Source organism: Carassius carassius, chromosome 25 (assembly GCF_963082965.1).
Source record: "Carassius carassius chromosome 25, fCarCar2.1, whole genome shotgun sequence".
NCBI classification, from domain to species: domain Eukaryota; kingdom Metazoa; phylum Chordata; class Actinopteri; order Cypriniformes; family Cyprinidae; genus Carassius; species Carassius carassius.
Genome location: NC_081779.1, coordinates 936,169 through 949,916, shown reverse-complemented (window position 1 = coordinate 949,916; position 13,748 = coordinate 936,169). Strand labels below are relative to the sequence as shown.

At 39.9% G+C, this 13,748-nt stretch overlaps 1 protein-coding gene across 1 annotated transcript in view; it reads right to left on the bottom strand.

Moving 5' to 3' along the window:
- The window catches only part of tatdn1 (TatD DNase domain containing 1), a 10,980-nt gene extending 10,021 nt beyond the window's left edge, over window positions 1–959 (bottom strand). The window contains exons 1-4 of the mRNA XM_059510159.1: window positions 827–959; window positions 614–679; window positions 275–324; window positions 137–200 (exon numbers count right to left, since the gene is read on the bottom strand). Coding sequence (XP_059366142.1) covers window positions 137–200; window positions 275–324; window positions 614–679; window positions 827–905 — 259 coding nt within the window. The 5' untranslated portion in view covers window positions 906–959. The remainder of the gene's footprint in view (window positions 1–136; window positions 201–274; window positions 325–613; window positions 680–826) is intronic.
- Between the last annotated feature and the right edge of the window lie 12,789 nt (window positions 960–13,748).

Sequence of the window (13,748 nt, the reverse complement as noted above, 5' to 3'; positions counted from 1 at the left end):
AGATATAATTTTTTTTTTAGAATCATTTCATTTATCAGTGTATGGACCAATATTAGAAAAACTGACATCTGATAATGGAAAAATGTTTAAAAATGTCCAATCTTGATTGTGGGAGTGATTGTGTGTGGATGTGCACCTCGAGTCTGAGTGAGTCTGAGCGCGTCTCTGCTGTCCTCCAGGTTTCCTCCAGTGATGATGAACTGTGAGGAAACATCAGGATCAGTCTCTCTCGCATCACATGTGAGTTATGCATGATGAGCTATGCTTAGCTGACCTTCTGCACGCCCACCTTCAGCGCTCTCTCGATGACCTGAGGAAAATCATCTGACACACAACACCTCAACACCTCATCATGGAGAGAATACACCCTACACTTACTCTATCCTGACACACTCGGAAATATCTCACATTACAGAACGAAAACCAGAAATATTAGGCATATTATACATATTATGCATATATACAATTACACGTTTTACTTGTATAGCATCACAATATTGAATTGCATTTAGAAGCTCTCTTCATGCACTTCTCATTAATATTCAGAAACTGACTGTAGATTATTGTTATGATCTAATAATGGATGTTATGAATTCTAATGAGCTGTCATTACCTTCATGTTTCTGAGTTCCTCTGTAAACTCCTCTGAACATCGGGTCTGTCAGATTAATGCCAATATCTGCATAAACACATCATTCATCTGTAAACGTGACTGATTCTGTCTGTACCATAGTAAGATCTGCTGCTCAGTGTTTACTATGGTACATAATCGCACGTTTATCAAATCATCACATTATGAGGTTCTGTTAGCGACAGCGTCTCTCACCTATGAATCTAAAGTTTGTCATTTTGATTTTTGCAGCAGTAGAAAAATAAAACCTGCAGGCGCTTCTCACCGCGTCCATAAACAGAGAGAACACGTGGTGAAGTGGGCGGGGCTTCGCGGCCCGGAAGCGGTCGATCGGTTGTCTAAAATAAATAATAATTCTAGACTGAATTTGAATATTATACTAGCATAATACTTTGAAATAGAAGATTTAAAGGCGAATACTCTAGCTCAAGCCATCCAGCTGCCTATTGCTCATTGACGACTGCCACGTGTGTCTGTGACTTTTCTCAGCGCTGCTCAGGATGAACCAATCAGAATCATCTTAGATTATTACGGGACAAGGATTTACAGTTTATAGTGAATTCTGGCACATATTTATATTTATTTGTCAGAATGGAATTAAAATATTTAAACGAGTATACTTTCTTATGTACAAAATTATATACTTTTTAAAACATTGCAAAGTCCCTGAGCGCTACCTGGTGGAAAAATACAAATACGCAATTACAAATAGGGTTTATTATATAAAACTCGCCTTTGATCGCAATATGATTCTAAATAGCAATGAATTTTAATTTTTGTGCTAATGGAATGCATTTGTGTGTTTGTGAGTCAGCTTTCATCTGGTTACAGAAATGAAATCTGTAACAGAAATGAAAAATAAAAATAAAAAATTCAAGGTAACAATTGATTTTTGAGCAGAGGGGGGATACACATCCATCACAGCATCAGAAGACTGTAGAGAAGCACAATCTGAATTCAGAATGTCACACTTTTAGTTGTCCACCGCCGGGTTCGGGGATTGCCACCTCGACAGGCACCGGAGACCTTACGGCCACAGCTCCGAGCGGCCGCTTCGACAATGGAGGTAGAGAACATGGTCCACTCGGACTCAATATCTCCAGCCTTCCTTGGGATCCGGTCGAAGCTCTGCCGGAGGTGGGAGTTGAAGATCTCTCTGACAGGAGACTCGGCCAAACGTTCCCAGCAGACCCTCACAGTACTTTGGGGTCTGCCGAGTCTGTCCAGCTTCCTCCCCCGCCATCGGATCCAACTCACCACCAGGTGGTGATCAGTTGACAGCTCCGCCCCTCTCTTCACCCGAGTGTCCAAGACATACGGCCGGAGGTCGGATGAAACGACCACAAAGTCGATCATCGTCCTACGGCCTAGGGTGTCCTGGTGCCACGTGTACTGATGGACACCCTTATGCTTGAACATGGTGTTCGTTATGGACAAGCTGTAACTAGCACAGAAGTCCAATAACTGAACACCGCTTGGGTTCAGATCAGGGGGGCCGTTCCTCCCAATCACGCCCCTCCAGGTGTCACTGTCGTTGCCCACGTGGGCGTTGAAGTCCCCCAGTAAAACGACGGAGTCCCCAGTCGGAGCACTTTCCAGCACCCCTCCCAGAGACTCCAAGAAGGCCGGGTACTCTGCACTGCCGTTCGGCCCGTAGGCACAAACGACAGTGAGAGACCTATCCCCGACCCGAAGGCGCAGGGAAGCGACCCTCTCATTCACCGGGGTAAACTCCAACACATGGCCGCTGAGCTGGGGGGCTATAAGCAAACAAGTAAGGGATGCCGTCAAGCTGAAAAAGGAGTCCTATCGGGCCTGGTTGGCTTGTGGGACTCCTGAGGCAGCTGACAGGTACCGGCAGGCCAAGCGGACTGCAGCCCGGGTGGTTGGGGAGGCAAAAACTCGGGCCTGGGAGGAGTTCGGTGAGGCCATGGAGAAGGACTATCGGTCCGCCTCGAAGAGATTCAGGCAAACCGTCCGGCGCCTCAGGAGAGGGAAGCAGTGCCCTTCCAACGCTGTTTACAGTAGAAGTGGGGAGCTGTTGACCTCAACTGGGGATGTCGTTGGACGGTGGAAGGAATACTTCGAGGATCTCCTCAATCCCGCTGTCACGTCTTCCATTGAGGAAGCAGAGGCTGAGGGCTCAGATGTGGACTCGTTCATCACCCAAGCTGAAGTCACCGAGGTAGTCAAGAAACTCCTCGGTGGCAAGGCACCGGGGGTGGATGAGATCCGCCCTGAGTACCTCAAGTCTCTGGATGTTGTGGGGCTGTCTTGGCTGACACGCCTCTGCAGCATCGCGTGGCAGTCGGGGACGGTGCCTCTCGGATGGCAGACCGGGGTGGTGGTCCCTCTTTTTAAGAAGGGGGACCGGAGGGTGTGTTCCAACTACAGGGGGATCACACTTCTCAGCCTCCCTGGGAAAGTCTATGCCAGGGTACTGGAGAGGAGAATCCGGCCGATAGTAGAACCTCGGATTCAGGAGGAACAGTGTGGTTTTCGTCCAGGCCGTGGAACACTGGACCAGCTCTATACCCTCTACAGGGTGCTGGAGGGTTCATGGGAGTTTGCCCAACCAGTCCACATGTGCTTTGTGGATTTGGAGAAGGCATTCGACTGTGTCCCTTGCGGCGGCCTGTGGAAGGTGCTCCGGGAGTATGGGGTCCGGGGCCCTTTGCTAAGGGCTATCCGGTCCCTGTATGACCGGAGCAGGAGCTTGGTTCGTATTGCCAGCAGTAAGTCAGACTTGTTCCCGGTGCGTGTTGGACTCCGGCAGGGCTGCCCTTTGTCGCCGGTTCTGTTCATGATTTTTATGGACAGAATTTCTAGGCGCAGCCAGGGTCAGGTTTGGTGACAACACGATTTCGTCTCTGCTCTTTGCGGATGATGTTGTCGTGTTGGCCTCATCAAGCCAGGACCTTCAGCATGCACTGGGACGGTTTGCAGCCGAGTGTGAAGCGGCTGGGATGAGAATCAGCACCTCCAAATCCGAGACCATGGTCCTCAGTCAGAAAAGGGTGGCTTGCCCACTTCAGGTTGGTGGAGAGTTCCTGCCTCAAGTGGAGGAGTTTAAGTATCTTGGGGTCTTGTTCACGAGTGAGGGAAGGATGGAACGGGAGATCGACAGACGGATCGGTGCAGCTTCTGCAGTAATGTGGTCGATGTACCGGTCTGTCGTGGTGAAGAAAGAGCTGAGCCGCAAGGCGAAGCTCTCGATTTACCGGTCAATCTACGTTCCTACTCTCACCTATGGTCATGAGCTTTGGGTCATGACCGAAAGGACAAGATCCCGGATACAGGCGGCCGAAATGAGCTTTCTCCGCAGGGTGGCTGGGCGATCCCTTAGAGATAGCGTAAGAAGCTCAGTCACCCGGGAGGAGCTCAGAGTAGAGCCGCTGCTCCTCCACATCGAGAGGGGTCAGTTGAGGTGGCTCGGGCATCTGTTCCGGATGCCTCCTGGACGCCTTCCCGGGAAGGTGTTCCGGGCGCGTCCCACTGGGAGGAGACCCCGGGGAAGACCTAGGACATGCTGGAGAGACTATGTCTCCCGGCTGGCCTGGGAACGCCTCGGTGTCCCCCCAGAAGAGCTGGAGGAAGTGTCTAGGGAGAGGGAAGTCTGGGGTTCTCTGCTTAGACTGCTGCCCCCGCGACCCGGCCCCGGATAAGCGGAAGAAGATGGATGGATGGATGGACACTTTTAGTTTAAAAGAACAGCCTTTATTAGAAGTAGAAATCTTGTTTAACATAAATGTCTTTACTGTCACTTTTGAATGCAGCCTTGATGAATAAAATCATTACAGTTTTTGTTGAACTCTTTGGTTCTTTTTTCAAAGTCAAAGTCAAAGTCACCTTTATTTATATAGCGCTTTAAACAAAATACATTGCGTCAAAGCAACTGAACAACATTCATTAGGAAAACAGTGTCAATAATGCAAAATGACAGTTAAAGGCAGTTCATCATTGAATTCAGTGATGTCATCTCTGTTCAGTTAAATAGTGTGTGTGCATTTATTTGCAATCAAGTCAACGATATCACTGTAGATGAAGTGTCCCCAACTAAGCAAGCCAGAGGCGACAGCGGCAAGGAACCGAAACTCCATCGGTGACAGAATGGAGAAAAAAACCTTGGGAGAAACCAGGCTCAGTTGGGGGGCCAGTTCTCCTCTGACCAGACGAAACCAGTAGTTCAATTCCAGGCTGCAGCAAAGTCAGATTGTGCAGAAGAATCATCTGTTTCCTGTGGTCTTGTCCTGGTGGTCGTCTGAGACAAGGTCTTTACAGGGGATCTGTATCTAGGGCTCTAGTTGTCCTGGTCTCCGCTGTCTTTCAGGGATGTAGAGGTCCTTTCTAGGTGCTGATCCAGCATCTGGTCTGGATACGTACTGGATCCGGGTGACTGCAGTGACCCTCTGATCTGGACACAGACTGGATCTGGTGGCCATGGTGACCTCGGAACAAGAGAGAAACAGACTAATATTAGCGTAGATGCCATTCTTCTAATGATGTAGCAAGTACATAGGGTTGTTATGGGAAGTGTTTCCGGTTCCGGTTTACCTAATTAATGCAGCCTAAAAATCCTTTAACGGATTTGGATAATAAAAGCATATTAGTATGTTATGTGTATGCCAGGTTAAAGAGATGGGTCTTTAATCTAGATTTAAACTGCAAGAGTGTGTCTGCCTCCCGAACAATGTTAGGTAGGTTATTCCAGAGTTTAGGCGCCAAATAGGAAAAGGATCTGCCGCCTGCAGTTGATTTTGATATTCTAGGTATTATCAAAATTGCCTGAGTTTTGAGAACGTAGCGGACGTAGAGGATTATAATGTAAAAGGAGCTCATTCAAATACTGAGGTGCTAAACCATTCAGGGCTTTATAAGTAATAAGCAATATTTTAAAATCTATGCGATGCTTGATAGGGAGCCAGTGCAGTGTTGACAGGACCGGGCTAATATGCAGGGCCAGATTAACACTTTGTTGTACCCTGGGCAACAATATTCAAGGGCCCCATCATCACGACCCCAGGATCACCATAATATGGTCATATACTAATATACATATACATATCAAATTCTAACTGTCATCAGGTGTATTTTGATTTACAAATATTTAAATGCTCATAGAACTACAAATGCACTACTATGTCCCCTATCAAAGACATTCACTCACATATGATGCTATGAAAACAAAACACATCAGCATCTGTATAATCTGGTAAAATTGACCCACTACATTGAGAGGGAGGGAAATATCCTCCATTTTCACAAAAATTAATAAATAAGCAACCACTTTCAAACCATTGTTTATTTAACAACATTTATTCCCAATAGAAATGTATTGAATTGATATAGCTATAACAGAAGACCACAGACAACACATCAAGAAACATTTTGGTCCTCAGCTCATTTTAAGCAGAAATCACCCTGACAGGGTGACCCTGTCTCCTCAGAATTCAACAAGGCAATCAAGTTATTAGTCCAACACAAACAATTTGAAATCTGCCAGTTATCCCTCCACAACAATATACAGCATTTTAATAAAGCTGACACCTTCAAGGAAAAAAATAAATAAATAAAATGCAGTATCACTGTTATCTGCTCATAAACATTTTTATCCTAAGCTCATTTTAACTTGTTTTAAAATAGAACAACAACATATCACAGCACAATTAACCAGTTAAACATTGTAGTGCTACATAAACATTTAGAAATCTGTCAATTTCTCTGAAGAAGACAAGACAGAAATAAATGCTACATAATCTGGCAAAACACACAATTTTAGTCCTAAATAATGAGGAAGTGCATGTTTGAATTTGAAATGCCTTCATTTGGCAAACACATCTTACAATGGCTTTTTTCTGGACTTTGACTGTGCAAACTGGTGTATAACATCTTCAAAATCAAGGCCACTAACAAGTTCATGTCCAATAGCTAAAATAGAAAGTGCAGAGCCGTGTCTGTGACACAATTTCTCTCTAGAAGACAAGATAAAAATAAATACTACAAAACCTGGCAAAACACACAATTTTAATCCTAAATAATGAGAAAGTGCATGTTTGCTTTCATTTGGCATCTTGTAGAAAAGTCCTGGCTAGCTGAGTTGTCCTCGTCGTTGACGGAAGCTGACTTAACAGAACTGTCGGCAACATTAACAGGAGTGATGAAATTACCTATTTTAGGTATATACTTTACATTTTCTGCGTTTCTGATGTCCTTTTCCTTTTTTAATTTCCGCTTCGCGCTCCCATTTAGCTTCTCCATGTCAGATTTTTCTGTTGTATTCTGTTCTGTTGTAGCAACGCCTGACGTAACCCGCTCGGCGTAACATTTGACCAGCCTCATGCGGACTGACCAATGAGGAGAGGGTCTTAACTTGAGGCCCTCTCTTCATTGGTCATTCCGCATGAGACTGACTCTCAACCGCTCTCAACTCACGTTCAAAGTCATAGGCAGCGCAGCGTCTCTCTGTGCAGCGCAAAAGCCCGTGTTGACAGTTTGTTTAATGTAAAGGGGGAGATTACCAGATACAGTATTTTGCTCGTGCCCTTGCTGCCCTGGGCCCTTTAGAGGTCTTGGGCCCCTGGGCAATTGCCCAGTTGCCCGTATGGTTAATCCGGCCCTGCTAATATGGTCATACTTCCTGGTTCTAGTAAGAACTCTTGCTGCTGCATTTTGGACTAGCTGTAGTTTGTTTACTAAGTGTGCAGAACAACCACCCAATAAAGCATTACAATAATCTAACCTTGAGGTCATAAATGCATGGATTAACATTTCTGCATTTGACATTGAGAGCATAGGCCGTAATTTAGATATATTTTTGAGATGGAAAAATGCAGTTTTACAAATGCTAGAAACGTGGCTTTCTAAGGAAAGATTGCGATCAAATAGCACACCTAGGTTCCTAACTGATGACGAAGAATTGACAGAGCAACCATCAAGTCTTAGACAGTGTTCTAGTTTATTACAAGCAGAGTTTTTAGGTCCATGCACCATGTATGTGTGCATGTGCTATTTGAATCACTTTTAATAATTTTGGATGATTGTACATGTTCTTTGTTATCTGTTATTTATATATATATATATATATATATATATATTAGGGATGCACCGAAATGAAAATTCTTGGCCGAAACCGAAAAAGAGAAAACCAAGGCCGAAAACCGAAACCGAAACACCGAAAGAAATTATGCCAATTATTAGTACCATTGCATTTATTGCTATGACCGTGTACTAACTTTACTAAAATTAAGACATTGCAATTGCATAAATTAATATTAAAGTTTCAAAGATAATTACAATTACATAAATTATAAAAAAAAAAAAACATATAAATACATAATTACAAATTATGCAAATATTTATTAAGCACATTGCAACAATGACAGTATTAAAATAAAATTCAAACTAAAAATGTATCCCACTCATGTGTATATTAAATAATAATGTACAGGCCTACTGGCCTGCAGAAAGGTTTTAAAATGAACTGTTCTCTCATAAAAACAAAGTGCATTTAGGTGAAGTGCATTTGAGATTGTTCTCTGTAGGACTAGAAAGTGCATTACTTCTCCAGTAGACTGTTATCACTTCTGGAGATGGGGACTTCACACAGATAACCATCTAGCTGTTGAGCAGTTGAGCTTGTCATCTGCCTGACATTTGAGAAATATTTGAGAGAGTGTATTTAAATAGGGCCAGGGCATAAATAAACATTTTTATCAAATTAAAGCAGAAATCTAGCAGAAAAATGGCTACAATCTGATATTATGTATGTGTGTGTGTGTATATATAATAATGTCACATATATAGTAGCCTAAGAACAAAATAGCCAGCGTATTATTATTATTTGAGGCACTTTCTTGCAGAATCCCACTGAACACATCAGACACCGAGGGTGCGTGCCCCTCATCTGGTGCAGAGACGAGTCTTTTTTCCTGTGCTCTGATCTCAGTCTCCTGCGCTTGGAGCTTCTCCGTCTCCACGCGGGTTCTCTGCATCCAGCGCGGCCTGGATCATTTCTCGTGCACGCTGCCTTATTTCCGCATCCAAGTAATGGTCTTTATAACGTGGATCAAGCACATTCACGATGAAGTGCAGAGGATCCGAAAAGATCTCAGTGAGACGTGTGCTAACAGACTCTACTTTTCTTTGTTTTCACTTCGTGGTCCGTCTCAATCTCTTTAGGAGACGCTTTAGTGCTGCGAAGGAATAAGAAGAGAGAGAATGTTCTCACTGGTGTGGAGTGAATGTCACGGGGAGCTCGTGGTCTGCGCTATGCAGGCTATAAATTCAGAGTCGATAATAATAATAAAAGTCGATTTTAGCCACTTCTTTTGTCAGGCCTATAATGTTTTAATGTAAGATGTCATATCGTAATTATATATAGCGTAATATGATATGATATATAATTATTATAATATTATTATATCATGTTATTATATTATGTTATTACTATACAATACGAATTGATTTCCAAAATCACACACACACAGACATATGTGAGTTTATTCTGATGCTCATTGAGCGTTCGAGTTCAGCTTGCTTGCACTTAACGTAACGTTATATACACCTGGCTAGTCTGAGCCCTTATTTCTGGAAAGCCGTGATACTTCGACCTTAGAAACTTCTGATCATCATTCAAGACATCTAAGTATTGTGTTACAGGTGGTATTTTGTTAATTCAGTGTTTTAACTGTTTGTTGCCTTTTTTTCGTGATTTCATCTTCCCATTTACTTCAATTTACTTGTTGCTAGCATATTTTCCCTCGTGCGAAAATGTCTTGCTGTGTAGCATACATGTGTTCTAAGAGGCAAGTCTCTTCTTCCGAGTTAAGCTTTTTCAGGTAAGTACACTTGCTCCATCTGTATAATGCAAGATTATGAATTTTTGAATCATCATTATATTGTCACAGTGTCTGGGTTGTGTTCCCTGGGTTTTCATGTTTGGATTATGTTTGGTTTTGACCCTGCCTGGACTGTTTACCCCTTTGGATAACCCTTTAATAAATGACTTACCTGCAATTGGTTCTCTCTCCGTGTTTCCAGTAACACCGATCGTGACATATATAGGCCTAAGTAACCATAACGTTACTTAAGTAAAAGTACAGTAAGAGTATCTGATTTCAATCATGTTTATTTTCTATAAAATGCTATAATTAAAATATAGATTATATTTTGTCAATATAGAGGATATATAAAATAGTGTAAATTAAAATTAAATGCACTGGATGTGCTGGTTTCGGCCTCATCAGCAGCCAGCTGCAGTCATGACCATAGGTCACAAACTCAAACACCTGCGATTCAGAAACCAAGCCCAAAAACTAATTGTACTCTAAGTGATATGCCACAACAACAGGTTTATTTTAAATGAATGGCTGTGTCAATCATATATATTTGTTAATATAGGGAGTGTATGTGCATAATGTGTGTGTTTGTGCATGCACATGTCTGTACGTGCATATTCATATGGGTGTGTGTGTCATATCCCATACACAAAATAAATATATTTGAAATATATTTTTGGAATATATGCAAATATTTGAAATTGGCCCAATAAATATATTTAAGTTAAATATATGTAAATATGTTTACATATATGTTAAATAAAGCCAAGCTAAGTTAGATAACTCAGACAACATCTGTAGTTTATAATAATCATCAATGCTGACCATGCAACTAGAGACGAGGTCTCAAGATTCATTGGATAATTCATATGCTAATGATACATTGTATGTTTTTTTTACTTAATCTGGTTTTACTAATATCTATGAATTTTCAATCTAAAACATTCAACAAATTGTAAATTGATGTTTTTTTATTGTTAAACAATTAGAATTGTTGTTACAACACACACTCTCCTCTAATTTTAAATTGTTCATGTTGAATGTTCTTGAAGTGAGATGGTGTTTGATTTACCCATATTTCTGAGTATCTTACAATTTTTTTAAGTTTTAAAACAATGTTAGTATGTTTTTTTTTTGTCTTATTAATGTTAACTGGTGTGACATTCAGAATTGTACCAATAAAAATACTTTCTTAATTATAAATCATAAAAAAAGTCAATGGGACACAAGAGAAATAGTATCAGCAAGAGTCACAAGCATTTTCATAGATTTATAACCAGGTTTAAAATAATTAATCTAAAATATCTGGAAAGGCTGACAAAAGATGACATGATGATTTAGAAAAACAATACAAAATCTAATGAATCTACACAAAATAAATGTTTAATCTTAAGATAGTAATGATAACGATTTATGTTCAAGTTAGTTTCTTAGGCAGAGTGTATTCCATTTTCATTTTATGTAGAACTTTGATGTCACACCATATGACAATTTTTGGCACAAATGCAACAAATTGGTGAATAAATCTAATTTCAAATACAAAATCTAAAAGACCACATATATTTTGGGAAATGCAAGAGTCAGTACAACACAACTCAATATTTTTTATGCCTAATATTTGAAGTAAAAAATAAAAACTTTTTTCAGGCTTATATGTCTCCCACTGACATATACCTATATAGGTACATATATGCACGTATGTTCACCTATAATAGTAAAATTAAAATCCATAGCTGCTAGGCAACATAAATAAAAGTCCAAATGTAGAAATGTACATTATTTATTTACTCAAGATCAATCAAATAGTACAAAACAAAAAATATGAGCTAGGCATCATGTATGACAGTCAAAAATGGGATATGAGCTACAAAATGACCAGATCCTGCCATTAGCTATATAGAAGACATATCTTGTATGTATAGGGCTTATATGTGGATATGAAGAAGCAATACAGGAGACCTATATTTCCTGTTTATGCACCTCAATTTTGCCTACACTCTCAGAAATAAAGGTACAGAAAAGACAAAAAATAGGTACAAATGCTCGTCGCTGGGGCAGTACCGCCAAGGGGAACAAACTTATTACGTACCATATTAATGGGTACAAAGTACCCCTACAGTTTGTGCCTTTTAGGTACAAATATGTACCTTTGAGGGTACAAATAGCTCATCGCTGGGGTGGTACCTCCGAGGTACAGCAATGGTACCCTTGCCATAGGTACAGAGTTGTACCCTTTTATACTGTACCTTTTGAGAGACAATTTGGTACCTTAGCAATACATTTGTACCTTAATCCACTGGTACAAAAATGTACCCCATTAGATGGTACCAATTTGTTCTCGTTAGGGGTACCACCCCAGCGACGATGCCATTGTACCTATAAAGTGGCAAAAATGTCCTTGATAAAAAGAAAAGAATGAGAGCAAAAGAAAGCAATGTTTTGTTTTCCCACAATCAATGATTTAAAAGAAGTTAAACTGTACAAATTAAAATACTGGAAAGAAAATAATGACAACACACCACAATCTTTGTTTGCAATAAACTTTAATAAACAAAGATTTTCACATTTAAACAACTTTAATAGAGAATCACTTTATGAATGCATTACTTACTGCAGTGTAAGAACGTAACATAATGCTTTATTATTGACTAAAAGCTACTGTGAGTGCTTATTGTATGCTTAAAGGATTATTTCACCCCAAAATGAAAATTGAATAATAATTTACTCACCCAATGCCATCCAAGATATCCATGTCTTTCTTTCCTCTGTGGGAGAGAAATTATGTTTTTTGAGGAAAACATTTCTGGATTTTTCTTCTAACAATGGACTTCATTGATTACCATCGTTTTTAAACCAAATCAATGCAGTTTCAAAAGTCTTTGAAGTGTTTAAATGGGCTGTACGTGATCACAGCTGAAGAAGAGGTTGTTGCCTAGCGTATATGTTTATGTTTATAAAAACATAATTATAAAAATGAAAAATATGGATTTTTGTTGTAAAAAGAAGTCCGTCTTACTGGAAAATAGGTTGTGATTCCTGAATTCCATGTTGATCTCAATGCGCTGAGGCAGGGCTCTGTCTATCAAATGAATGCACATAAATGGGACAGCTCATAAATAAATGACAGTACAAGCATACCAAAAAAATCATATCTAATTTGTAGTTCATGCTACCCATGTGTTATACTCCAAGTCTTGTGAGGGCACAAATTCACTTTGAATGGTGAGTTTGAGTACCATTTATTGAAAAGTTATTTACAAATATATACAAATGAATATATATGAAAATATATAAATATATGACACAAACATATACATACATACAATATATATATATATATATATATATATATATATATATATATACACATACATACGACACATCAACATTATGAAAACTTATTAAATTAATGCTCAATGTAATCACAAAATTTGGTCACAAGACAGACATGCAAGAAACAACTAACTTAACTAACTTTAATGATATTGCTATTTTAGATTTGAGTTTGATTTGACATCAAATTTAATCTGTGAGAAATGTTTCAGATCGTCTAGGCACGCAAAGCATAACAATATCATTAATACATTATATTATTTTATGAAATAAATACAGTAAATGCAGTACATACAGATAAAACACTCACTTTCGGTGTTTTCCTTGTTAAAAACCAACTTCCCCTAAACCTCGGCTTCGAGTGAAAGAAAATATCTCTCTGAGGAAAGTGTAGGAGCACATAACATATTAATGTCGCTATAAATCAATCTAATGTTATAAAATAGATATTTTAAATGAGGTATAACGCGTAACTTACTTCTCGTCTCTCCCTTCTCTGAGCAGCCTCCGCAGTTCAAATCTGTGAGCGACGGTTAGGATCGTTAGGCGCGCACAGCATTTAAATATCATCATCAAGTAAAATTATCTTATAAAATACATGTAAACGAGGTAAAAGACTTACTTACGGTGTTTTCCTTTGATAAAACCAAAGTCCCCGTCTTCTCCCCATCGTGAGTGAAAGAAAATATCTCTCGAGAAAAAGTTTTGGAAAACAGCACATAAATATCGCTATAAATCAATATAACGTTACAGATTTTAAATGAGAAAAAAACACTTAACTTACTTTCAGAATTCCCTCATAGAAAATAACTGGCATTCTCGTCTGTTCCGCTTCGCGAGTGAAAGGAAATGTCGTTGAGAAAAGTTTATGCGCACACAGCAAATAAATATCGTTATAAAACGATATGATATTATAAAACACATTTTATGAATAAGATTAAATACTT